Source organism: Puma concolor, chromosome D3, assembly GCF_028749965.1.
Source record: "Puma concolor isolate L17-30 chromosome D3, mPumCon1.1.hap2, whole genome shotgun sequence".
Classification (NCBI taxonomy): domain Eukaryota; kingdom Metazoa; phylum Chordata; class Mammalia; order Carnivora; family Felidae; genus Puma; species Puma concolor.
In genome coordinates this window covers 5299716-5326724 of record NC_141678.1, presented here as the reverse complement: position 1 = coordinate 5326724, position 27009 = coordinate 5299716, and the positions used below count along the sequence as shown (strand labels likewise).

General features: G+C 50.3%; 1 protein-coding gene across 2 annotated transcripts; it reads left to right on the top strand.

Annotated features, from left to right (window-relative positions):
- The first annotated feature begins 1789 nt into the window (after positions 1–1789).
- BRI3BP (BRI3 binding protein) lies at positions 1790–27009 on the top strand. Of its 2 annotated transcripts, XM_086681446.1 has the most exons (5): positions 1790–2122; positions 14576–14678; positions 20180–20182; positions 25022–25103; positions 25511–27009. In XM_086681446.1, exons 1-5 carry the CDS (start codon positions 1913–1915, stop codon positions 25932–25934), a joined length of 822 nt encoding a protein of 273 aa, XP_086537572.1. In that variant the 5' UTR covers positions 1790–1912; the 3' UTR covers positions 25935–27009. The 2 variants fall into 2 exon arrangements, with proteins under 2 accessions (XP_086537572.1, XP_086537571.1); XM_086681445.1 differs by lacking the exons at positions 20180–20182; positions 25022–25103 and having other exon boundaries at positions 25513–27009.

Here is a 27009-nt window from a genome sequence, read left to right as displayed (position 1 = left end):
TTCAGGGGTCTTATTGCTTAGAATGATAGTGATCTGCAGTTTTTCCTTTAAATATGTTTAGGTAAATAAAAGGTGTGTCCATGTTAAAATTAAGTGGGTAATAGTAACTTCTCCTATAGTGTCCTTATATACCAAAGTATTATCTTCAGAAAATACAATGTTGTGTAAAACAAGAAGGAAAAGACATAGGGGTGCCTGGGTGGCTCAGTCTGTTGAGCATCTGACTCTTGACTTCAGCTCAGGTCATGATCTTGCGGTTTGTGGGTTTGAGCCCTGCATCTGGCTCCGTGCTGACAGTGCAGAGCCTGCTTAGGATTCTGTCTCTCTTCTGTCTGCCTCTCTCTCTCTCTCTCAAAATAAATACACTGGAAACAAACAAAAAAGACAAGACGTATATACAACAACATGGCTCTCATAACTATGTTGAAAAACCAATCACAAAAGAGCAGACTGTCTGATCCCATATACATAAAGTTCAAACACAGGCAAAATTAAGTCCCTAAATTTTGGAGGGAAAATAGTGAGTTTCCCCAGGAAGCTGGTAATGTTCCATTTCTCCATGTGGGTGCTGGTTACCTCATGTGTTGTTTAAATGCATACAGAAGCACCTTACGATTTGGGTATTTTTCTGTGTGTAGGCTCTACTTCAGTAAAACTTTTCTTAAAAAATAAGAACTTAAAATATATGGCCACTAAATACGTGAAGGCTTCATCAGGAATCCAGAGAAGTGTAAGTTCAAAAATAAAATACAATTTTTCACTCTTTGGATTGGCAAAGGTTAAGTTTAGTTTTCCTGGTTATCTCAGAAAAATGGTTGGACACCGTTTGCTTTAGGCCCTTGGGTTGCATTTGGCTATTATGGCTTATGGGTGTTTTAAAATCAATAATCCTTCGCTTTGTATACCATTTAATTTATTGAAGACACTGGGTCGCTTGCCCTGTACATTCTGGATTTGACTGATTGCTTCTGCTGCTTTCTCATTTTCTCCTCCGTCCCCCATATTTCCTGTAAATTGTTGGTTAGCTGTAGAGACCAGATCCGGTTAGGGTTCAAAGGTTTCGGGCAAGAATCCATCCCAGGTGGGGCAGGTACTTCCTGCTTCTAGGGTTTGTCCCGCGTCCAGGTCTGGACAACTCGGCGCCTCCATTTTCAAGTTCCCCACCAAGCATTCACGTCTTGGTTTCAGTCTCTTGATGACCATCGCCTGGATCCATCGTTCCCCTAAGGGGCAAAATGATTTTCTAGCTCCTTGGCTCCCTCTTCATTTACCAGCTGGACTTATGTTCAGAGAACTTTCCCTCCTTCCGTTTTGTGAGGCTGAAATAGTAGGTGAGGAAAGGCAGGAGGGAGGCTTGATGCTTTCCCTTTAATTCAAAATCTCAGAATGAATGAATGGGTGGAGGAACGGTTGCCCTTGCCATCGCCAACGGTGGCCAAGTATTGGGGATCAGTAGAAATTCAGGGACATGTATGTATCTGGTTTTCCAATCAATCGCAGTCACCATCCTTGCTGAGGCCGTTGCAAGTTTTACCAGCACGGCCTCCTTTTTACAGAAAAGTTAAAAATAACAATTACATTTTTTTTTTTTTAAAAGGTCAACCGCTCCCCCACCACCACCCCCCTCCAGCTCGGTGGGGGCGGGGAGACGAAGCGGCCGCACCGGCCCCGCGCGGGGTCGTCGGCGGGGTCGTCGGCCGGCTCCCGGCGTCCGGGGGGCGGGGCGAGGCGTGGGCAGGGCCGTCGCGGCTTTGCGCGCGGGGCGGGGCAGGTGGCGCTGCGACAGCGGCGGCGGCTGACAGAGGCGCGGCGCGCGGCCCCCGAGCGCGCTAACGCGGTCCCCGCCGGAGCCGCGGCGTCCCCGGTGCGGCCCTCGGCCCCGCTCCCGACCCCGCATCCCGCCGGCCCCAGGATGGGCGCGCGCGCCTCGGGCGGGCCCCGGGCCCGGCCCGGGCTCCTGCTGCTTCTCCTGCTGCTGCTGCTCGGGCTCCTGGCCCCGGGCGCGCAGGGGGCGCGGGGCCGCGGCGGCGCCGAGAAGAACAGCTACCGCCGCACGGTCAACACCTTCTCGCAGAGCGTCAGCAGCCTGTTCGGCGAGGACAACGTGCGCGCCGCTCACAAGGTGGGCGCCGGGCTCCAGCCTGCGGTCACCTTGCCCGGGCCAACGCGCACCTGGCTCCCGGGGCCGGCCTGGGCCGTGCGCGGCCTCCGGGGCCGCCGGGCGGCGGGGAGAGGGGAGGCCGGCCTGCGCCCCGGGGCCTCTGCGGCCTGCGGCCCCCCGCGCGCGGCCGGGGTCGGGCCCGGCGGCCGGTGGCGGCGCACGGCCGGGGGCGGGGGGCGGGGGGCGGGCGCAGGGCCTCGGGGCGCCCTCTGCTCGGCGCCACACTTCTCCTTGGACCTTGCCCGCGGGCGCGGCGCGGCTCCTGGGCTGCGCCCACGCCGGCCGCGCCTCTCATTCATTCATTCAGCGCGTTTGAATGAGCACCTACTGTGAGCCAGGCGCCGCGCGCGCTGCCCAGGGGGCGCCCTGCCCTCTCCCCAGCAACCCCTGCGTTTCTGCCAGCCTCGCGCCGACCCACTTCCCCCGAGCACCTTAGGCCCTCCTCCTTCTGCTGCGAAGATATCTCGGCTTTTTTTTTTTTTTTAAACTTTACAAGAAAAGAAAGGGACCGATGCAGTCTCCTCTGTTGCTTTGGCCCAGTAACCCTCCTGAGCTCCTACTGTGTGCCGTCCCCTGATTCGGAGCGTTTTTACTTTGGAGCTGCTGTGTCGAGCGCTCAGGAGGAGCGCGGGAACGTGTGTCCGCACCCTGCGCTGCCCTCCGGAGCCCGGTGGGACAGGCTTCATTCGGGCCCGAGAAAGGGGAAGTGAATGAAAGACGGTTGCATGTGGTAACGTGGTTCCCTGAGGACAGCCCTTGCTGTTCCTCCTGTTGATGTCTTTGCTCCGGGCTGGCTAGCCCTGGGGTTTGGGAACTCAGGTTATGGCTACCAGTTGACGGGCTGCTCGGCTTTGGGCCACGTGTGGCTTCATTTCCCTGAGCCTCAGTTTCTTTATCCTCTAAAAGGGGCTAATAATAATATCCCCTTCATTATGCGGTTGTAATTATGAATGCTTCCTGTAATTATGGTGCTTTCCTGGCCCAGAGTAATGGCTGAATGTGTGTCAGCTACATCGTTTTGCGGACATTCCGGCCAAGGCACACATCCACTTTGCTTAGCCCTGCTGGAAGGACTTTCAGGATTTAAAAAAAAAAAAAAAAAAAAAAAAAGTTTTCTGGTGCTTGAGATAAAACAAAACAAAACCCAACTCAGACTGGCATTCTTCTTGGGTCGAGATCAGAACTCTTTCTGGGGTGACCAAGGTTTGTGCCTTCCACGGGGCTAATACAAATTTGTTATTCACTTAAAATGTGCTGAGTGCTTTTATAGATAGAGTCACTCAATTAATTCTCAGAAAAACCCTATGAGTAGGTACTGTTCATGTTTTCGTTTTGTAGGTAGGGAAACTGAGGCACAGAGTGGTGATGTGAGTGGCTTCAAGTCAAACTGAGTGGCAGAGCCGGGAATTAAACCCAGGCAGCTGGTGCCTTCATGGGTCTTTATGCTTCATGACCCTTTCCGTTCCTCCCCTCCCCCCATCAACGCAGCATCTAGAAGGAGACTGACCTGACATTTCCTGCCGAGCGTCTGTCGCCCAGACTGGCCGGGCTTGGGGGAGACTGTTTTGTTAATCTTAATCAAAAGATTAAGCACAAAAACTGGGTATGCTGGCGATGTTGTTTTCAGCATGCCTGGGGTTACTAAGTCGGAGCCAGACCAGCTTGGTGGGTTGTGAGGTTTGAGGGTGTTTAAAGAAACACCCCATGGTCTAAGCTAGGCCTCGTCTGAAATAAACCTGCGGTGCTCTGGTTTGGAGCATGGGCCTTGCTGTCCAACAGACATAGATTGGAATTACTAGCCTTTGATCCTGGGCCAGTTGACTTGACCTCTCTGTCTCCTCTCCAGAGGAAATGAATTGGAGGGCCGAATGCGACTAGGTTGTATAATACCAGGTACTGAATGATTTTGTAGTAAATGGTAGGAGATATTTATGTAAGAAAGGGACTCTGATAGGAAAGTGATATACTCACTCAATTAAAAATTATGAAGCGGCTTGTACATGAGTGTTCATCGGAGTGCTTTTCACGTTACCCAAAGGGTGGAGACAACCCAAATGTCTATCTGCTGATGAATGAATAAACTGTGGCCTGTCCAAGCACGGAATATTATCCAGCCATAAAGAGGAGTGGAGCACTGATAGGTGATACGCGGATGAACCTCGCAAACAGGTGAAAGAAGCCAGACACAAAAGGCCACATATTGTACAATGGCATTTGTGTGAAATGTTCCAGGACAAGCAAATCCATGGAGACTGAAAGCAGATGAATGGTTGCTAAGGGGAGGGGGTGGGGTGGGGTGGAAAGTGACTGTTTCATCGATCGGGGGTTTCTCTTCCGGGCAGAAAATGTTCCGGAACTAGGCAGAGGTGACTTGCACAGCATTGTGAATGTACCATATGGCACTGAATCGTACACTTTAAAATGGTTCAACCGGTTAATGTTATGCTATGTGTATCTTACGATAATTTTCAAAAATTTCTTAAGCACCTGCCATATGAGCACAAGCCAGACAAAATCGTCCCCTCTCGAGGACCTTTCATAGGACAGGCAATAGACAAGTCAGACACTTAAAACAAGGTTATTTCAGGGGCGCCTGGGTGGCTTGGTCGGTTAAGCGTCCGACTTCGACTCAGGTCACGATCTCATGGTCTGGGAGTTCGAGCCCCGCGTCGGGCTCTGTTCTGACAGCTCGGAGACTGGAGCCTGTTTCAGATTCTGTGTCTCCCTCTCTCTCTGCCCCTCCCCTGTTCATGCTCTGTCCCTCTCTGTCTCAAAAATAAATAAACGTTAAAAAAAAAATTTTTTTTTAATAAAAAAAAAAAAACAAGTTTATTTCGGAGTAGTAAGCACCATTAAAGAGGTAAGAGAAGATGATGTGCTAATGATGATGGGTAATCTTTGTTTAAGCTTAGGATGTGTCTCGCGCTGTTCTAAGAGAGAGAGCCTCTCTTATCAGCCCTGTTTTACGGAGAAGGAAAGTAAGGCGATGGAAAGGTTGAACCTCTCGCCCCCAGTTCCACTAATCAGTTGGAGGAAGGACTGGGAGTGCCCACACTTGTCACCTCTGCAGAATTGGAAATGACTGGAACAGAGTGGCCAGGGAAGTGAGCTGAAAGAGAAGGAGCTGGAGGGACAGAACATCCCAGGCAAAGGCAACAGTGTGAGCAAAGGCCCTGTGGTAGGAACAGGTTTGGTGTGTTTGGGCCAGAGAAGGTCCGTAGTAGGGCTGTGGCAGAGTGAACAAGGGACAGAGGGAGATTGAGACCTAGGTCACACAGGACCTAGGGTTTAACAAGACATCAATAGTGATGCCAGAAAGGCCTTGTGGAGAGCCAGGAGGAAGAGATCTGGTGCCCTGCCTGGAAGCATTGGGCAGGGGGTGGAGGAAGGGGTGTGAGTTGGGTCTGGGAAGATGGGTTGGCAGGGGAGGGAAGGGCTGAGACAAGGTTGGGGTCCGGTTCACAGGCGGCTGCGTTGGGGTGTGGATCTTGGGGAGCACAGGGGAAAAAATACAGCTGGACCCACGTGGTGGGAACATTTGAATGAGAAGCTGAGAGTTGGTGTTCTTATTAGTCCTTTGTTCCTTAGTTGTTTTGTTTTTAAGAAGATTAACATTTTTTTTTTTTAATAAGGCCGTAGCTGCATGCAATGCCATTTCACATAGTTCAAGAGTAAAAAAAAATAAATCTGCTTGCCCACTCTGACCCCATCTCTCATTTTCCTTCCTAGAGTAGCCTGGTGTTCTGAGCATCCGTACAGATCCTGCCCCTTTGTGGGTTTTCTGTTTTTCATTACGCATGCTGTTCCACTCCCCCTCCCCCTCCTCCTCCTCCTCCTCCTCTTCCTCCTCCTCCTCCCCCTCCTCCTCCCCCCCTCTTCCTCCTCTTCTCCTTCTTCTCCTCCTTCTTAACAAATTTTGGCAACCAGATCTTATTGGTACATAAAGCTTTGCTTCCTTCCTTTTGGAGGAGTGCAGAAAGCAAACCATCATTCAGGACGTACCATAATTGAACCCACGCCTAATAGCTGACATTTTGTCAGCGTCCCCTCTTGTGCCCTCCAAATCTGGCTGCAGTAAAGGTCTTTCTATAGAGATTTTTGTGTGCAGGTTGTTAGAAATGGAATCGCTGAGTCAAAGAGTCTGTGCGTTCACAAGTGTTTATTTTTACTTTTTTTTTTTTTTTTAAGTTTATTTATTTCGAGAGGAGGGTGGGGTGGACGAAGAGAGAAGCCCAAGCAGGCTCTGTGATGTCCACACAGAGCCCTCCCCGTGGGACTCGAGACCACACACGCGAGATCGTGACCTGAGCTGAAATCAAGAGTCGGACGCTCAACCCACGGAGCCCCCTCCATGCCCCCATTCACAAATTTTCAAGTTGGAATATAATCGGTGTGCTTTTCTCCATGAGAAGTATAAAGCATCGTGAACTGTCACACCCCGAGCACACCCGTGTCACCGGCATGCGGATGTAGAAATGGATTGTTCCTTGGGGCGCCTGGGTGGCACAGTCGGTTAAGCGTCCGACTTCCACTCAGGTCACGATCTCGCGGTCTGCGAGTTCGAGCCCCGAGTCGGGCTCTGGGCTGACGGCTCAGAGCCTGGAGCCTGTTTCCGATTCTGTGTCTCCCTCTCTCTCTGCCCCTCCCCTGTTCATGCTCTGTCTCTCTCTGTCCCAAAAATAAATAAACGTTAAAAAAAAAATTAGAAATGGATCGTTCCAGTTCCCCTGTCCCCCACCCCAAGGCAACCGCTCTCCTGACTTGTGGCAACATAAGTTAGTTTTGTGTTTACCCCCACTTCCACATACGCTTTCAATACCGTGAAAGACGACTGAATTGTTTTCCAAAGAATTCTGCCGGTTTCCACTCCTACCGAACGTGTGAGCTCTACCTTCCGCACCTTGTCCGACGAAGTGTGTCATTAAGTTTTTTATTGCGTGTTTTATTGGTTTTATTGCATCTTTTCACATATGCAGACTCCATCAGCCTTTTCTTGTCTGGAGACTGCCTTTTGTCTTCTTTGCCATTTTTTCCCATTGAGCTCTTTCTCTGTCTTTTGTTTTTGATTTTTTGAGATGCTGGCCCGTTTCGCTGTTTGCCGGCGAGCTTGTGGGGCAAAAATAACTCTGACGCTTTCCAGCCTTTTTTTCCCCGGCCCGTCTTAGCGGCTTTTTGGAGGTGTGACTGACATTACGCTTCGATAGACAGCGCATATTTAAAGTGGGACAAACGTGTCCGAAAGCGTACAAGTTGATAAATTTCGATGTGAGTGCACACCCATGTAAACACTACCACAATCAAAACGTTTCTCGTTTTTATTACGAGAAATTTGGAAGTAAGGAACAGATGAAAGGCTGGAACGAAGAACAGCTAGAAACTTTCCCACTGAACCCACATTTTCACATTTTCCCCAAACTGGTTTCTCCCTTTTTCTTTACACACACACACACACACACACACACACACACACACACACACCGTTTTCTTCACGGAACCATTTGAAAGTAAGTTGCACGGGTGCCTGGGTGGCTCAGTCAGTTAAGCGTCTGACTCTTGGTTTTGGCTCAGGTCATGATCTCACGGTTTGTGGTCTGTGGTTTGTGAGATCGAGCCCCGTGTCAGGCTCTGAACTCACAGCACGGAGCCTCTCTCTGCCCCTCCCCTGCTCACGTGCGCACGCGCTCTCTCTCAAAATAAATAAACGTTAAAGAAAAGAGTAAGTTGCAAACATCATGACACTTTCTCCTACAGAACCACAATACCATGGTCCCTCCATCCCCCCAAATTACATTTAGTACAGTAAAAACTTGTCCCGTACAGTCTGTATTCACATTTCCTTCATAGCTTTAAAAAGAAAATCTAACACTTTATTAACCATGGCTCATTGCATTTGGTTTTCATGTCTCTTTAATGTCCTTTAGTCTGTCAGAGTCCCCTCACTTTTTGGGTGTGGGTGTGGAGAGCTTTTCTGACATTGACATTTTGGAATAGTGCAGACCAATTGTCTTTTTTGCTTTTCTTGTTTTGGTAACAGCTTTACTGAAAGTTCAGTAGTTTTGAGTATATTCATTTAGACAGCTGCACGGCCCTCACCACAGTCAATTTTATTTTTATTTATTGATTGATTGATTTAAATTATTTATTTTTGAGAGAGAGAGAGCGCACAAGCTGAGGAGGGACAGAGAAAGGGAGATACTGAATCTGAAGCAGGCTCCAGGCTCTGAGCTGTCAGCACAGAGCCCGACTTGGGGCTTGAACTCACAAACCATGAGATCGTGACCTGAGCCAAAGTCGGACGCTTAACTGACTGAGCCACCCAGGCACCCCATTATTTGTTTTTGAGGGGGAGAGAGCAGGGGAGGGGCAGGGAGAGAATCCCAAGCAGGCTCTGTGCTGTCAGCACAAAGCCCGGTGCGAGGCTCGATCTCATGAACTGTGAGATCATGACGTAAACTGAAATTGAGTCAGATGCTTAACCCCCTGAGCCATCCAGTCGTCTCATCATTGTCTTTGATTATAGCCCACAGGGTGAGGCTAGAATGGTATCTCACTGTGGTTTTGACAGACCAGTTCTTTCCTTCCTTCCTTCCTTCCTTCCTTCCTTCCTTCCTTCCTTCCTTCCTTCCTTTCTTTCTTGATTTTATTTTTTTTATTTATTTTTTTTTCAACGTTTATTTATTTTTGGGACAGAGAGAGACAGAGCATGAACGGGGGAGGGGCAGAGAGAGAAGGAGACACAGAATCGGAAACAGGCTCCAGGCTCCGAGCCATCAGCCCAGAGCCTGACGCGGGGCTCGAACTCGCAGACCGCGAGATCGTGACCTGGCTGAAGTCGGACGCTTAACCGACTGCGCCACCCAGGCGCCCCTTGATTTTATTTTTAAGTAATCTCTACACCTAACATGGGACTCAAACTCACAACCCCAAGACCGAGAGTCACATGCTCCACCGACCCAGCCAGCCAGTCGCCCGCAGACCAGTCATTTCTTGAAATGTCCCATGGTGTGGTCGGATTGTTTCCTCGCGGTTAGGATGAGGGCAAGCATTCCCCTGAAGGGGTCTTGTGTCCCTGCCTTGTGCCCTGGAGGTGCCTTTCCCTTTTGTGACCCGTTTGTGATCTGGTCGTCGGTTCCAGTCTTTCCTGTTCGTGCAATCTTTGCATTTCTGGGTGTTCTTCACATGCTTGGGCAAACTCGAAACGGCAGAAACCCCACTCCTCCTCTGACTCGCTCGTCAGGACACATTTGCTGATTTTCCCTGGAGCCCATTTGCACAAGCCAGGGGGTGACGGGCCGAGGGAAGGTTGGGGCGGAGGCAGGTGCCCTCGGGAGATGGACATCCAGGCTTCTCTGCTACAAGAGAGAGAAGGGATAACGAAATCCAGGCTTCAGTAATTTTGTCCCTCCCACCGTGACAGCCGCCGGCCTCGAGTTAATTCACCTGAATCTCCCTTGTTTTCGTATTTCATACTGAACATTGTCCAACAGGTTCAAAGGCAGAATCCTGTATTGAACCCTGGACCCACCAGCCACTGCTTCCACAAATCAACCTTCTGCCATTCTTTTTAAAGCTTACTTATTTATTTTGAGGGTGGGGGGGAGACAGAGAATCCCAAACAGGTTCCCTGCTGTCAGCGCAGAGCCCGACACGGGGCTCCATTTCCCGAACCGTGAGATCAGGACCTGAGCCGAGATCAAGAGTCATACGCTCTACCCACTGGGCCACCCGGGCTCCCCTCTTCCTCTGCTCTTTATGTCCACAGCGGCTTCTGTGGCGAAGTTGGGACTTGCCCTGGAGGCAAGGCCACGTTCACGTTTGGCTGGGTGTGTTTCTCGACCCCCGCGGGCCAGTGGTGGGAGAACCGTTCCAGGCTCCTGGCCGTGTTGTGACCCCCTGTTAGTGGCTGGGGCCGCCCTCCCAGTGCCACATACGGGGCAGCTCGAACAGTAGGAATTTACTAGAAAACTGAGACCCTGGTGTCTCTCCATGGTGTGCGGGCAGCTGTCTTCTCCCTGCGTCCTCGCGGGGTCTTTCCTCTGTATGCGTCTGTGTCCCCGTCTCCTCCCCAACAGGTCCCGTTGGCTGAGGGCTCAGCCTGGTGACCCCGTTTTACATTTCTTACCTCTCCAAAGGCCCTGTCGTCAATTCCAGTGACATTCGGAGGGCCTGGCGATTAGGGCTTCGACATAGGAAATCTGCGGGCGCAAGGTTCATCCCCCTGAGGGCTCCCGGATGCCCTTCACAGGGTGAAGTGGGCCAAGGTGTCACAGGGCTGTATCCAAAGCAACAGCGCCAGCCCCCAGGGCCCAGGGCGAGTCTGTCCTGCTCCTGGCTAGAAGGCCAGCAGTGGGCCCTTCTCTGCTCTCAACCTCTCCTGCCCAGACCAGTTTCCGGGACGGGTCTGTTCTTTCTCCTGAGCGATGCCAGTCATGTTTGGGCCTGAGGGTTTCCCAAGGATTGCAGGTCTCCAAGCACCTACCTGGAGACCAGCGTGGGTAGGCGCTGAGACAGAAGCGTCCTTAGCCTTCGGCCGCCCGGGCTCCCGGTCTGTGCCAGCACCACGCGGAGGCCTTTACAGGTCGGAACGTCCAATCCTGTCTTTGCCCCATTTGACAGCTGACAAAGCTGAGGCACAGAGAGGTTCAGCAACGTTGAGCGGCCGTGTCTCTTCCTTCCAAAATAGCTGTTTCCTCGCACCCCTCCTGGGGGGCTCAGTGCCCTCCGAAGGACCCGATACCCTTTTCTCACAAAAGACTTGGCGTTCCTTCCTTCTTCCTCCTTCCGAACAAATGGTAAAGCCTGCTACCTGGTTTTACCGACAGACACGCACAGATCGAACATACTTTCTGTGAGAGGACGCACAGAACAGGGGTGCCTGTCAAGTGGAACGCTATCTGCCACCATAAAAAGGAATAAACTACTGAGTCCTGGTACAACATGGGAAATGTTATTTTGAGAGAAAGAAGCCAGACGCAAGAGGTCACCTGCCGTACGATTCCGTTTGTACGGAAAGTCCAGGAAAGGCAAATCCGTGGAGACAGACAGATTAGCGGTTGCCTAGGTTGGGGACAAGGGATGGGGGTTGGCTGCTGATGAGTAGGGGTTTCTTTCTTTCTTTCTTTCTTTCTCTTTTTTTAAAGATTATTTATTTATTTTGGGAGAGAGCCATCGAGCAGGGGAGGGGCAGAGAGAGGGAGAGAGAGAATCCCAAGCAGGCTCCGCGCTGTCAGCACAGAGCCCAATGTGGGGCTCGATCCCACAAACCGTGAGATCGTGACCTGAGCCGAATTCGAGAGTCAGACGCTTAAATGACTGAGCCAGCCAGGCACCCCCTTTTTAAAAACATTTGATTTTATTTTACTTTTTCTTTTAAGCAGGCTCCACTCGGAACGTGGGGCTCGAACTCATGACCCCAAGATCAAGAGTCGCATGCTCTACCGACTGAGCCAGCCAGACACCCTGTTTTCTTTTTGTTGTTTGTTTTTTGTTTTTTAAAATTTTTTAATTTGCATCAAAGTTAGCATATAGTGCAACAATGATTTCAAGAATAGATTCCTTAATGCGTCTTACTTATTTAGCCCATTCCCCGCCCCCCCACAACCCCTCCAGCAACCCTCTGTTTGTTCTCATATGAGTGAAGTCATATGATTTTTGTCTTTCTCTGACTAATTTCACTTAGCATAATACCCTCCAGTTCCATCCACGTAGTTGCAGATGGCCAGATTTCATTCTCTTTGATTGCCGAGTAATACTCCATTGTATATATATCACATCTTTATCCATTCATCCATCAATGGCCATTTGGGCTCTTTCCATACTTTGGCTATCGTCGATAGTGCCGCTATAAACACGGGGGTGCGTATGTCCCTTCAAAACAGCACATCTGTTTCCCTTGGATAGATACCTAGTAGTGCGATTGCTGGGTCGGAGAGTAGTTCTATTTTTAATTTTTTGAGGACACTCCACGCTGTTTTCTAGAGTCTAGAGTGGCTGCACCAGTTTGCATTCCCATCCCTGTTTTTGTTTTTGTGTTTGTTTTTGATGCCAGCTCTTCCATTGTATATTTTTTTTACCCTCCCATTTCAAAATAGCTTCGTCGAGGTATAATTCACGTGTTCTACAATTCACCCCCTTAAAGTGCACCGTTCAGGCCTCGTTAGTCCGACCACAGAGCTGTGCAATCATTACCACAGTCGATGTTAGGACATTTCCTCGCTGCGAAAAGAAATTTTAGCTCTCACCGCCCCTGGCAACCAGCAGTCGACTTTCTGCCTCTGTGGGTTTGCCTCCTCTGGACTTTTCATACAGATGGAATCGTACGATATGTGGTCTTTTGCGTCCGGCTTCTTTCCCTTAGCAGCGTGTTTCAAGGTTCACTGACGTGGAAGCTCATCGTAACTCATTCCGTTTTATGGCCAACTAACATCCCACTGTATGGATGGACCAGGCTCTGTTTCTCCATCCGTCAGCTGATGGCCACGTGGTCTTTACGTGTACAAATCCCTTTAGTGTGATGAGCTAAGGAGAAAAGGATGATTCCTTGCAGGACGTGCTCTGGGGTCAGGGCTCAGTGCGAGTATGGGATGTCGGTGGGAATTTTGACCATTTACCATGTGCTCGAGGCATTTCATATGAGTATCCCGCTTAATGCTAAAATACCCAGTTGGGGTAGATACTATTAGCGGGAGCTCTGATACATATCATATGTGTGTATACACACACACACACACACACACACACACACACACACACACGTGGCTACGTAGCTAGCAGTAAGAAACAGAGCTGGGATTTGAACCCAGGCCCTTAAACTCAGCCACACGCACTCTCAGCCAAGCCACAGATCTAGCACGGAGGTTACTGGAGTCCTGTCTCTCCTGGTGGCTGATTCAACCCTGCTCTCTTTCCCCTTGCGCCCTGGAGCAGTGATCCAGCCGTAAGGTCTGATTCAAAATGCTGTAGGCCAGGGCTCCTGGGTGGCTCAGTCGGTTAAGTGCCCGACTCTTGATTTCGGCACAGGTCACGATCCCATGGTTCGTGGGTTCGAGCCCCACATCGGGCTCTGCGCTGACAGTGCAGAGCCTGCTTGAGATTCTCTCTCTCCCTCTCTGACCCTCCCCCACTTATGCCCTCTGTCTCTAAATAAATAAATAACTTAAAAATAAAAAATAAAATGCTGTAGCCATTTCACCCCAAGGCATTGATCACCCGCATGTGAGCCAAAGTGCACAAGTACAGGGCTCCCCTGTGTCACTCCCCTTTGCTGCAGTAGCGTGGGTGGGAATAGCCTAGGTGTCCATGGGTAGGGGATCGCTCAAACATCTTTAAGGAGAACAAGGCAGCTCTGCACGGTCTGAGGCAGAGTGTCACATGAGAAAACCGTGCATAGTCACTGGCGCTTGGAGGAAGAATGTTTGTCTGCTGCTCCCCCGGTGCATCAAAGGGAAGCCACAGAATAACGACCGAGCCTCCAGAAGGAGATTTGCATTATGGGGAGTGAGATGGGAGGGTTAGTTTTCACTGACTTCCCATTTGCAACTTTGAGTTTTATACCATGTGTACAGAATAGCACTTATTAAAAATAATAACCGGATGAATGAGACTACACCTCATTGAGCTGTTCCTCTAGCCTGGTCTTTCTCTGGAATCACCTGTAGAGATCAGGAAGCCCTCCGAGGACCTGGGTCCTTAAAGCCAGGTGGACATGGGTCTCTAGTGTTTCCCTCATGCCCAGGAGATGTGATACAGCTCACATGTGAGAGCCACCGCCCTCCCACCCTTCCTGTCCCAGGAGGCAGCACCCAACGTCCAGCCGGAATGGGAGGGGGTGGAAACTCCCACCATTTAAAAATGAGAAACCAGGGGCGCCTGGGTGGCTCAGTCGGTTAAGCGTCTGCCTTCGGCTCAGGTCATGATCTCGCGGTCTGTGAGTTCGAGCCCCGCCTCAGGCTCTGTGCTGACGGCTCAGAGCCTGGAGCCCACTTCCGATTCTGTGTCTCCTGCTCTCTGCCCCTCCCCCATTCATGCTCACACACACTCTCTCTCCTTCAAAAATAAACATTAAAAAAATAAATAAAAGATAAAGGTGAGAAATCAGGCAGAGAAAAGAAGGAGACCTTGAGCTTGACGTGGGCAGGAGGGCTTCAGGAGAAGTCAGAGGTGGAGTGGATCAGCTTTGTGGGGACCTCCTGTCTCCCCCTCGGCCCGTGGAGGAGGAGGCCTGAGCAGATTTCGCCCAGCTCCTGGCCCACCAAGCTCATGTCTGTGCCCAGGCTACTTGGCCACTCCTGCTGTGTCCTTCATCCCTGGCCGGCTCTGTTTTCCCACTAACGCGTGAACCAATGGCCCTGGCTGGACCAGGAGAAGGGGGCGTTGTCCCAGTCAGTGGTAGTGACCACTCTCTTGTTTTTGCAGTTCCTGACCAGGCTGACCGAGAGGTTCGTGCTGGGGGTGGACATGTTCATCGAAACGCTGTGGAAAGTTTGGATGGAGCTCTTGGATGTTCTTGGACTTGATGGTATGTGGCGGGGGGGGGGGGGAAGGCATTCATTGAAGGTGCTGTTTTATTCGAGTGGTTATCAAAGTGTGGACGCAGTACCCATAATGGGTGACACACAGGACCCCTTGGGGGGGGGGTAGTGAGGACACAAATGAACACTTAAAAAATTTTTTTTAAGGTTTGCTAATTTATTTACAGAGAGACAGAGACAGTGTGAGCGGGGGAGGGCCAGAGAGAGAGAGGGAGAGAATCCCAAGCCAGCTCTGCACTGTCAGCACAGAGCCCGATGTGGGGCTTGAACTCACGAACCGTGAGAACGTCACCTGAGCCAAAATCAAGAGTCGGATGCTTCCCTGACTGAGCCACCCAGGTGCCCCACAAATGAACATTTTTTATTGTGATAGTTGCATAAAGAAAGGGCCCGTCAAAACTGAGATTCACAGATGCTGTTTAGGGTAAGGTACGTGTGGGTAGGGCTGATTCGTCGGCCCCCAGGCAAACCGCAAAAACCAGAGGTGGGGCCTCCGGGGTGTTGGGACCCATCACAAACTCCTAGCTACAGTTATTTAGGCACAAAGGGATTTCATACAGAGCTTGAGGCGGTCCCAGAGCCGTGCCTAGAGCGCTGCCGAACTGGCCTGCCGTGGGAGCTGCTGCTCTGTGCGGAATCAGGAGGCTACTGCTGGAACGGTTCAATTCAAGGACTCGGCTGGTCCAGGCTGCCACCTCTCCCGCCAGGAAGTCTGCAGCCGCCCGTGTTGAGGCCCCAAGACCACCCCCAGGTTCGGCGAATCACCAGGAGGACTCAGGACTCAGTGTTATCGTCATGCTCAAGGCTGTGATTTATTCCAGTGCAAGGACACAAAGCACCCTCAGCAGAAGGGGACAGGCCGGTGGGAGCCCCACAGGAAACCCTAATTCCACCAGCAACGACTTGTGGTGACGCGTGTAAAGTCGTCATCCACCAGGGAAGCCCGTTAGAGACTCTGCGCCCAGGGTGTTTCTTAGGGGCTGGTCATGTGGGCACCTTCTGCCCGGCACCTGCCAAAATTCCCGACACCCCGCGGGAAAGCAGGTGGTCAGCATAAACCACAGAATGTGTGCAAATAGTCCAGGCACAGGGAGCCCCCGTTACAGGGAATGGAGGGAAGGCCCCTCCACCACCTGTGTTCTTTCCACCCCCCAAGCAGATAACTCAGCTCTCCGTGCGTTGACCAGGCGTCCCACGAATTGAACTGAATTCTGAGCCCGGCTACCTGGAGGTATAATGTCAGAGCGAGCCCACGGGGTCAGGGCTCATCCCACAGGACTGCCCCTCCCTCTTCAGATGCCAGTTGCAAGCCCCCCCTGTGCTTCTGACCAAGCAAGTGGCTCTAGTTCGGAGATTCCCCCTCCTTGGGTTTGATTAATTTGCCAGAGCGGCTCACGGAACTCCAGAACACCACTTACTAGCTCGGCAGTTTATTGCAGGAGGATGTAACTCAGGACCAGCCCGATGGAGATGTTCAGGTGCGTTCTGTAGGAAGATGCACGGAGCTTTGATGTTCCCTGAGCTCCCCATCCCAGAAGCTCCTGTCGGGTTTTTGTGGTGGCTCTGTCACACGGGCACGATTGATGAAGCCATTGGCCGTCGGTGACTGACTCAGCCTCCAGCTGCTCTCCCCTCCCTGGAGGTCAGGGGATGGGTCTGAAATTCCAACCTTCTCCTCACGATGGGTTCTCCTGGTCCCCCATCCTCAGGGCCTGTCCAGAGGTCACTGTGTCAGCACATACTCAGGTGTGGCCGAAAGGACCCTGTTAAGAATTAATCCAAAGGTTCTAGGAGGAGCTCTGTGCCAGGAATGGGGACAAAGACCAAATATATATATACACACACACACACATACATATACTTCTTATAAATCACCGTATCACACTCCAGAAATCCAAGTTCCCAGATGTCAGCCAAGGGCCATATTAATCCTTTCCGGCTCTTTCTAGAGAGCGGACTCGGGCCTGCCGTGTTAACCCGTTCCTGCACACTTCCTAATTCCGTGTCCTCTCTTGGCCCCTTGTGGTTCCCTGTCAACAAACCAGCCAGGGTGATTTTAGTTTTTATTAGTTCTTTTGTTGCACAGAGTGATTAAAAAAAAAAAAAAAGGATCAGTCAGGTTAAGTCGTTTACCTTAAAACTGCCCAGTGACTTCTGTTGCTCTTGGAATTGACACAGGGCTCCCATGGAGACCGTCGGCTCCAAGGATCTGCCCAGCCTCCCCACCCAGCCCCGGGCCTCCGTCCTGTCCTCGGACACATGTTTGTTTCCTCTAGGTGTTCCCCACTGGGAGCAGGCCCTCAGCCCTTTGCCTGCTCAGGTCTTTCCCATCCTTGGGTCTCTGGTACATGACACCTCCTCCAGGGGGCCCATCCTGACTACCCCATGTACAGGGACCCTGTTCTCACGCCTACAATCCCTTGTCAGCTGTAATGTTCCGCAGCGTGCACACGTGTGTGTGTATATGTTTATTGCCCATATTTCTTCCGGAATCAGCTCCTGTGAGCAGGGTTTTGCCCATCTCCCCCAGGCTGCACCCTCCACCTCACTCTGCCTCTGGTGGACAGGATCCTGTCATTAATAAAAGTCAGAGGACTCTTGGCCCCTCTGCTTCGCTGCTGGTGGGAGTTCACTTGCGTCCCCCCAAAAGTACCCCAAAAGCTCCAGTATCTATGAATGTGACCTTATTTGGGAATGGAGTCTTTGCAGATGTGATCAAGTTAAGATGGGGTCTATCCTGGATTAGAGTGGCTCCTAAATCCCACCAGACAGTGTCTGGTGTCCTTGTAAGAAGAGGGAAATTTGGACACAGAGACAAACACACAGAGAGGAGATGGCCCTATGGACACAGAGGCAGGGACTGGAAGGACGTGGCCACAAGCCAAGGGTGCCTGGAGCCCCCAGGAGCTGCAAGAGGCAGGAGGGACTCCCTCTGAGCGCTCAGGGAGCACGGCCCTGCCCGCACCTTGATTTCAGAATTCTGGCCCCCAGTGGGCAAGACAATACAGTCCCAATGCTCTAGCAATGCCACTCACAGCCTCCTGGGAGTCGGGCTGAGCCAACACACAACCCAGATACAGCAACTGTGTGCAATCCCGCTCGGAGTCCGTATTTGCCACCCGCCCAGATTGTTAAACTCTCGGTATTTCCATCCCTGGCCAACAAGGAGCCCCGGAGAAGCAAACCTGATTGCAAAAAGTTGCATGCAGCTTGGAGCGGAAAGCTGCGGTGGAGACAGCCTCCTGATTACCTGGGAGGGGACCAGACCAGAGTCATTCCGCAGAGGCCCCACACGCTTGCGTTCGTGGGGAGGGCAGCTGGCACGTTCCGGAGGTGAAAGAACCCCTCCCACGTCATGTTCTCCCCTTGTATTTGGCGCATAAACTTCAAAGCATCCAGAGGCCTTTGGGATTTTCAGCTTCTGCTTAGAAGTCTGAGCACGCAGGAGGCTTTACGGGAAATAGCGTTCCGAAGTTGGATGTTCTGGTGCACAAGGTCTCCATGAGCACAATCCTCTAATTCCTGTCTCCAGAGTCTCTCGGGGTACCGGTTAAAGTGGAGCCTCCTTAGCCAGAGCCGTCCAGTAGAAAGAGAGCGCCCGATGATGTCACATGCTCCAGTTGCCACGTAAAAAAAAGTAAAAAGAAACCAGCGACACTAACTTAATAAGGTATTTCAGTTAACCCAAGAGATTCAAACTCTTGTCATCTCAACTTGTGGTAAGCGTGTGGAATTATGAATGAGGCGTCTTTACATTTTGGGGGGGGGTGTGAGGCCTTCGTGATCCAGCCCGTATTTGACACAGCACATCCCAGTTCAGACGTGCCTTGTTTCAAGCGCTCAGTGGCCACACGTGGCCGATGGCTCCCATAACGGACACCGTGGCGTTAGCCTGCTCTAGACCCGGTGGCTCAAGTCACTCTTCCGGGAAGGAGTTGGAAGGATGCACTTAAAGCCTCGTCCCTTCATCAGGCTGTTTACTCTGTCTGAAGCCTTGGGAGCCGCTTCTGACACACGCACGCTCATGGGACGCATCAGGGTAGCGCAGTCCAAAAACCAGACTCCCTGCCTCGAGATCCCAGCTCCACCCTGTCCTCGCTGCGGGACCCGGGGCAAGTCACGCTGTGTGCCTGAGCGCAACCCCCCCCCCCCCCCCCACCGTGTGGAAAACGCTACGTATCATCAGCACGTCGTGAGGACCAGATGACAATTTGTGCGGAGCCATCAGAGCAGTGCGTGGGCCCGCGGTAAATACCTTGTGACCCCTTCACGGCTTACGGAGGGGATCCGCTCCGAAAAGTCATTCGTCAGGCCCCTGTGGGACCCACCCAGGCTCGATTCCCCACGCCGAGGGCCGTCTGTGTCCGGCTGCACACGCAGCCGTCTTTCCCCTGGCTCTGAATCGGGGTGGACCCCTAATCCGGTAGGACCCGTGACCTCGCGGGGAGCTTGGACCCAGCGGCCCCGGGGAGAAGGCCACCTGAAGACGAAGGTCTCGGAGTCAGGGGGATGCTCCCACGAGTCAAGAAGACCACGGATCGCCCACACCCCCCAGAGGCTGGGGAGAGGCCTGGGACGGGCTGTCCCCCGGCGGCCTCAGAAGGCGCCACCCTACTGACGCCTTGACCTCAGACTGTGTGCGAATACGTACGTTCCCGTCGCCTAAGCCGCTCGGCCTGTGCTGCTTTGTTGTGGCAGCTCTGGGAAGCGGGTTCAGGCAGGAGTGATGAGTTGCTCACGTTCTAGGTGCGATTTGTAGGGCCTCTGGCGAGGCACACTGCTTCTTACCCCCCTCGCTGGATTGCAGCGCGGGTTTCAGCGAGGCCGTGGCTGTGTCAACAGTCTCTGCCCTAGTCCTAGATCCACCCCCACCGAGGGTCCTTGTCCTCACTGGTCACCTAACTTAGCCCCTTGTTACCCTGATAATAACACGTGGTATGTAGCTTCAGATATACATAGGCTAGTCCGGTGGTTCTCAAAGTATGTTCTGAGGAACCCTGGAGGGGGTTCCTGAGACCCCTCAGGGGAACTGTGAGGTCCCCCCTTCTCCAGCAACCTGTGTGAGGCCAGGCATTCAAGGGATCCTTCGATGTATCAATTCCACGTTGATAATATGTTGCATATGTTGGGCTAAATATCTTTTTTTTTTTAAGTTTATTCATTTATTTTGAGAGAGAGAGAGAGATCACACCAAGTGTGCATGTAAGTGGGGGAGGGGCAGAGAGAGAGGAGAGACAGAACCCCAAGCAGGCTCCTCGCTGACAGCAGAAAGCCCCATGCCGGGGCTCAAAGTCACCAACTGTGAGATCGTGACCTGAGTCGAAATCAAGAGTCAGACACTTAACCAACTGAGCCACCCAGGCGCCCCTGTTGGGCTAAACATCTTAATGTTAATTTTGCCTATTTCTTTTTTGCCCTTTTTAATGTGGCTACTAGAAATATTTGTTTGTTCTGTTATTCATTCATTTATTCATTTATTTATTTAAAGTAGGTATTTTAAGCGTGCCTGGATGGCTCAGTCAGTTAAGCGTCTGACTTCGGCTCAGGTCATGATCTCACTGTTCGTGAGTTCGAGCCCCGCGTCGGGCTCTGTGCTGATGGTGTGACGTCGGCTTGGGATTCTGTCTCTCCTTCTCTCTGACTGTCCCCGACCTGTGCTCGCTGTCTCTCTCAAAATAAATAAATGAACTTTAAAAATAAAATAAAACAAAGATTTTATTCTTAAGTAATCTCTACACCCAACACAGGGCTCAAACTCACAGCCCCAAGATCAAGAGTTGCATACTCTGTGGACTGAGCCATCCAGGCGCCCCGAGAAATGTTTAAAATCTATCCGTGGTCCACGTTTGTGGCTGACATTCTGTTTTTGTGAATTCAAAACCAGATCTGAGGATCCAGCTCTCTCCTAACAGCCCAGATATTAAAAAACAAAACAAAACAAAACAAAACACAAGAGTTGTAAAAATGCAAAACATCTCACTGTTTCCATCATCGGGATTTTTTGGTTCTGTTTTGGAAATCAGTTATTCTTCTTGAAAAATATATTATTTGTGTTAGCCTGTAATGGGTCCATTGTTATTTTTTTTCCAAATTTTTATTTAAATTCTAGTTAGTTAACATATAGTCTGTAATACTGGTTTCAGCAGTAGAATTTAGTGATTCATCATGTATTATACCCAGTGCTCATTATAACAAGTACCCTCCTGGGACGCCTGGGTGGCTCAGTCAGTTGAGCCACCGACTTCGGCTCAGGTCATGATCTCGCGGTCCGTGTGTTCGAGCCCCGCCTCGGGCTCTGTGCTGATAGCTCGGAGCCTGGAGCTGCTTCGGATTCTGTGTCTCCCTCTCTTCTGCCCCTCCCCCACTCATGCTCGCTCGCTCTCTCTCTCTCTCTCTCTGTCAAAAATAAATAAACATTGAAAAAAATTAAAAACAAAAACAAAAACCAAGTACCCTCCTTAGTACCGATCACCCATTTAGCCCGCCCCCCACCCACTTCCCTGGGTTCATTGCTGTTTCTAAACGAATTAATAATAACAATGTTTAAAAATTAATTTATATTGGGGCACCTGGGTGGCTCAGTTGGTTAAGGGTACAACTCTTGAATTTGACTCAGGTCATGATCCCAGGGTCTGGGATCAAGCCCTAAGTCGGACCCCATGCTGAGTATGGAGCTTGCCTAAGATTCTCACTCTCTCTCTCTCTCTCTCTCTGCCCCTCCCCCTCCACCTGCACATAATGCTCTCTCTCTCTAAAATAAAAAAATAAATAAAAATAAATTAATTAATTAATTTATATCTTTTGCTTAATTTTTCCGTGAACCCAAAACCCCTCTGAAAAATTAAGACTATTTAAAAAAAGACGGGGCGCCTGGGTGGCTCAGTCGTTAAGCGTCCGACTTCGGCTCAGGCCACGATCTCACGGTCCGTGAGTTCGAGCCCCGCGTCGGGCTCTGTGCTGACAGCTCGGAGCCTGGAGCCTGCTTGGGATTCTGTGTCTCCCGCTCTCTCTCTGCCCCTCCTCTGCTCACACTCTGTGTCTCTCTGTCTCTCAATAGTAAATAAACATTAAAAATAATTTTGTTTAAGAAAAATTAGCCTGGAAGTATGAGGTATATTTAAGTACAAAATCATAATGAAATTTGTTGTTGTTGTTTTAATTTTTTTTTTTTTTTAGCATTTATTTATTACAGAGAGAGACAGAGCGTGAGCAGGGGATGGGCAGAGAGAGAGGGAGACACAGAATCTGAGGCAGGCTCCAGGCTCTGAGCTGTCAGCACAGAGCCCGACGTGGGGCCCGAACTCACAAACTGCGAGATCATGATCTGATCTGAAGTCGGATGCTTAACCGACTGAACCACCAAGGCGCCCCATTGTTGTTTTTTTAACATTTTTAACATTTGAGAGACAGAGTATGAGTGGGGGAGGGGCAGAGGGAGAGGGAGACACAGAATCTGAAGCAGGCTCCAGGCTCCCAGCGGTCAGCACAGAGCCCGACGTGGGGCTCGAACTCATGAACTGCGAGATCATGACCTGATCTGAAGTCGGACGCTTAACTGACTGAGCCACCCAGGCGCCCCATAGTGTTGTGACTTTGAGAAGAATGTTTATTCTTAAAACACGAGAGCCATCAGAATTGGAAAAGAAGAAGTAAAATTATCTGTTTGCAGGTGGCATGATTTATCCGTAGAAAATCCTAGAGACTCCACGAAAACACTGTTAGATCTGATCAACGAATTCAGTAAAGTTGCAGGGTGCAACATTAACATACAAAAATCAGCAGTATTGTTATACCCTAACGATGAATGTATCCGAAAAAGAAAGAAAATGATGCCATTTACAATAGCATCAAAAACAATAAAATACTTAGGAATAACCTTAATCAAGGAGGTGAAAGATAAATCATAAGACATCGACGAAAGGCATCGGAGACAGCGTGAATAAATGGAAAATTATCCCATGTTCATGGGTTGGAAGAATTAATGTTAAAATGTCTGTTATTTACCCGAAGCCATCTACAGATTGAATGCAATCCCTATCAAGGTTCCAATGGCTTTTTTTTACAGATGTGGGGAAAAGAAATCCTAAAATTTACATGGAACTGCAGAGGCCAAAGGAATCCTGAGAAAAGAACACCACACTTCCCGATTTCAAGTTGTATTATAAGCCTCAGGAACCAAAACAGTATAGTGCCAGCATAAAAACTGACACTCAGACCAATGGAAGAGTATTGAGAGCCCAGAAATAAACCCCAGGGGTACGTGGTCAACTGAAATTTGACAAGGGAGCCAAGAACACTCAATGGAGAAAAGACGGTCACCTTAGTAGATGGTGCTGGGAAAATTGGGTATCCACGCGTAAAAGAATGAAACAAGGCCCCTACCTTACACCACTCACAAAAATAAACTCAAAATGTATGAAAGACTTATTAAATGTAAGGCCAGAAACCATAAAACTCCATAAAGCTCTTTGACATCGGTCTTGGCAATGATTTTCTGGATTTGACACCAAAAGCAAAAATAAACAAGGAGTACTACTCAAACCAAGAAACTTCTGCACAGCAGAAGAAACCATCACAAAATGAAAAGTACCAGGGCGCCTGGGGGGGCTCAGTCGGTTGAGCGTCCGACTTCGGCTCAGGTCATGATCTTGCGGCTTGTGAGGTCGAGCCCCACGTCGGGCTCTGTGCTGACACCTCGGAGCCTGGAGCCCGCTTCGGATTCTGTGTCTCCCTCTCTCTCTGCGCCCCCCCCACCCCCGCTTGTACTCTGTCTCTTTCTGTCTCGAAAATAAATAAAAACATTTTTAAAAATTTTTTTAAAAAAAGAAAGTACCTATGGAATGGGAAAAACTATTTGTAAACCACGTATCTATTAAGGGGTTAATAACCAAAATCTATAAAGAGCTCCTACAACTCAATAGCGAGAAACCCACAGTGTGATTAAAATATAAGCAGAGGACCCATTAGACGTTTTTCCAAAGGAGATATCCAAATGGCCAACAGTTAATGGGGTGCCTGGGTGGCTCAGTCAGTGAAGCATCCTACTCTCGATTTCGGCTCAGGTTATGATCTCACGGTTGTTGGGACCGAGCTCCGTGTCGGGCTGTGTGCTGACAGAGTGGAGGCTGCTTGGGACCCTCTCTCTCTCCTCTTTCTGGCCCTCCCCCAACTCGTGTGCATGCTCTCTCAAAATAAATAAATAAACATTTTTTAAAAACCCAAAAGAACAGATAGCCAACAGTTACATAAAAAGGTGTTCAACATCACTCATGAGGACAATGCAAATCAAAACCACACATTATCTCACACGTGCTGGAATGACCATTATCAAAAAGACAAGAGTTTACAAATGCCGGCAAGGACGCGGACCGAAAGGAACCTTTCCTTGTGCACTGGTGGTGGGATTGTAAACTGAGACAGTGAAGAAGTGACACACACACACACACACACACACACACACACACACACACACACACCGTGGAATGTTATTCGGCCATAAAAGAGAAGGAAATCCTGCCTGCCATTTGTGACAACTTGGATGGACCTCGAGGGCATTATGGCACGTGAAACAAGTCAGAGAAAGACAAATACCTGATAATCTCACTTATATGAAGAATCTTAAAAAAAAAAAAAAAAAACCAGCAGGGGCGCCTGGGTGGCTCAGTCAGTTGAGCGTCCGACTTCGGCTCAGGTCACGATCTCACGGTCCGTGTGTTCAAGCCCCGCGTCGGGCTCTGTGCTGACAGCTCGGAGCCCGGAGCCTGCTTCGGATTCTGGGTCTCCCTCTCCCTCTGCCCCTCCCCCACTCATGCTCTGCCTGTCTCTCTCTGTCAAAAATAAAAATAAACTTAAAAAAAAAAAACCAGCAACAACAACAACTCATGGAAAAAGAGATCAGATTTGTAGTCAGAGGTGGGTGATAGTGGGTGCGGGAATTGGAATAAGAGGATCAAGGTACAAATTTCTAGTGATAAGTAAGCACCGGGGGTGTAATTTAGAAAGTGAGGACTGCAGTTAACTCTGCTCTATGGTGTATATGAAAGTTATTAAGAGAGGAGTAGATCCTAAGAGTTCTCAGGACAAGAAAAAAAGCATTTTTTTCTCTTTTTTTTTTTTGTATCCATATGAGGTGATGGATGTTCATTAAATTTATTGTGCTAATAATTTCACAATCTATGTAATGAGTCATGCTCTTGAACTTATACAGTGCTTTTTGTCAGTTATATCTCAATAAAGCTGTGTCAGTGTTCACAGGTAGGTGGTTAGGCAGGGAGGTGGCTTTGTAGCACGAGGGCCTCAGGACCGAGGCACCGTCCATCTTATGGCTTAGGTGACTTCCCTTACCTCATGGCCCAATATAGCTGCTCCCACTCCTGCCATCGCATCTCCATCGCAGCAGGCAGAAGAAGAAAGAAAGGGCACATTCCTGCTACTTTTAGGAAAGACCCCGCAAAGCCACCACAAAATATCTCCTTGACCAGAGCTTAGTCTCGGAGCTTCAAGGGAGGCTGGAAACGCCTTCCTCCTAGGCAGCCACGCACCCAGCCTACACCTGGGCGTTTGCTACCATGGGAGACAGGAAGGAAGGAGATAGAGGACGGGCTTGTAAGCTCTGCCCTGCCATGAAAGGTGTTTTCAACTCAGGGTGCGGCAGGTGGCCTCGGAGGGTGCCCTGCCTTCCCCCAGGGCTTCGTGTGAAGGATAAACAGGCCGCGGACTTGACGTGCGTAGGGCGGAGACCCAGCGCACCCCCACACCCCACTTACAGAGAAGCCCCCGGCTCGTGCTGACCCGCCACTGTCCCTCTTTTCTGTTCCGCAGTGTCGAACCTGTCCCAGTATTTCAGCCCGGCCTCGGTGGCCAACAGCCCGGCCCGCGCCCTCTTGCTGGTGGGCGTCGTCCTCCTGGCCTACTGGTTCCTGTCTCTGACGCTGGGCTTCACCTTCAGCCTCCTGCACGTGGTGTTCGGCCGCTTCTTCTGGATCGCCCGGGTCATCCTGTTTTCCATGTCCTGCGTCTACGTCCTGCACAAGTACGAGGGGGAGCCGGAGAACGCAGTCCTGCCCCTGTGCTTCGTGGTGGCCATCTACTTCATGACCGGGCCCATGGGCTTCTACTGGCGCAGCAGCCCCAGTGGCCCCAGCGTGGAGGAGAAGCTGGAGCACCTGGAGAACCAGGTCAGACTGCTCAACATCCGCCTCAACAAAGTGCTGGAGAGTCTCGACCGCACCAACGGCAAGTGACAATCAGCCAGCCGGCCGGGTCCCCCCGTACCAGCGCCCTGCCTCAGAAAGCAAAAAAGAAGAAGGAAAAAAAGAACGGCAAAGCCCAAACAGTCCTAATAAACATTCCCGAGCAGGAACCGGGGCGCTTTGCGAGGGTATTTCCGGCCACGTGTCAACCCCTAGGACACGTTCCCAGAGGAATGACAGGATCGTTTACGCGGAACTACCCGCGAAGGGTCGTTAGTGGGGGAAGAAATATTTTTTAAAACAAAGGATATAACCATATTAGCTGTATGGTAAGAGTTTATCTGTGCATAGTGCATAAAGTTAATTTTTTCAAGCACTTAAATACATCTTTTGTAAGGTTTTTTAATAAAGGCAGATCGAGTCAAGTTTAATAAAACTTTACACTGAGGGGGAGAATATGCTAATCGGACATTTTAGACGAAGAGTTCCAGCGCCACTGTTTGTTGTCACGGCATAGGGATTGGTGGGTGAGGTCTCTGTGCGTTCTTCTCATGTTCCAAAACCGTGAACTTCGTTTTATGTCATTTTTGGTTGACGGTGACTCAGCTGATGGATGTCGTTGTTTCTGGATGTGGGTGGTTGGGGTCCAGGACGAAACTAAACATCTTCTGGGTCCTCGTGACCCCAGCCAGGCCCCCGTCAATTATATTTCTAAATGGAGAAAGAGATCGTTATTCATAGAAAACCTGAGATCGTTTGTTTCTGTTTTTGTTTTCCCTTTCTGAACTTTGATGTTTTTAACCTCCGCGTTTTGTAAGGGAAGATCCAAGGACCAAGCAAAGAAATGTCTTTGGAGTTCGATGCCGAGAGCTACCTGGGTGAGTGCCAAAACTCCCCCTGTCCGGAGTCTATCTGATGCCCCGGTATCACCATTCGCCAGCTAGACCTGTAGAGAAAAGGTACGCTCTCGAGGGTTTTTATTTGTGTCACTGTAGTGTGGGTTGACTCAGGACCTCGGAATTAAAACAAACTCTAGCAGCTAATAACATTTTCAAGTCTCTTGCTGCTTATAAGGCATTCTCAGGAGCAGTAAGCAGCAATAAACACGCCTTGGAGAAGATCCGAA

Excerpts from the sequence above, each read along its gene's own strand:
- BRI3BP (XM_086681446.1), top strand. The coding sequence starts at position 1,913 with ATGGGCGCGCGCGCCTCGGGCGGGCCCCGGGCCCGGCCCGGGCTCCTG. Across the intron at positions 2,123-14,575 it reads ACGTGCGCGCCGCTCACAAG|TTCCTGACCAGGCTGACCGA; the intron begins GTGGGCGCCGGG and ends TTGTTTTTGCAG. Across the intron at positions 25,104-25,510 it reads GCAGCAGGCAGAAGAAGAAA|AGTGTCGAACCTGTCCCAGT; the intron begins GAAAGGGCACAT and ends TTTCTGTTCCGC.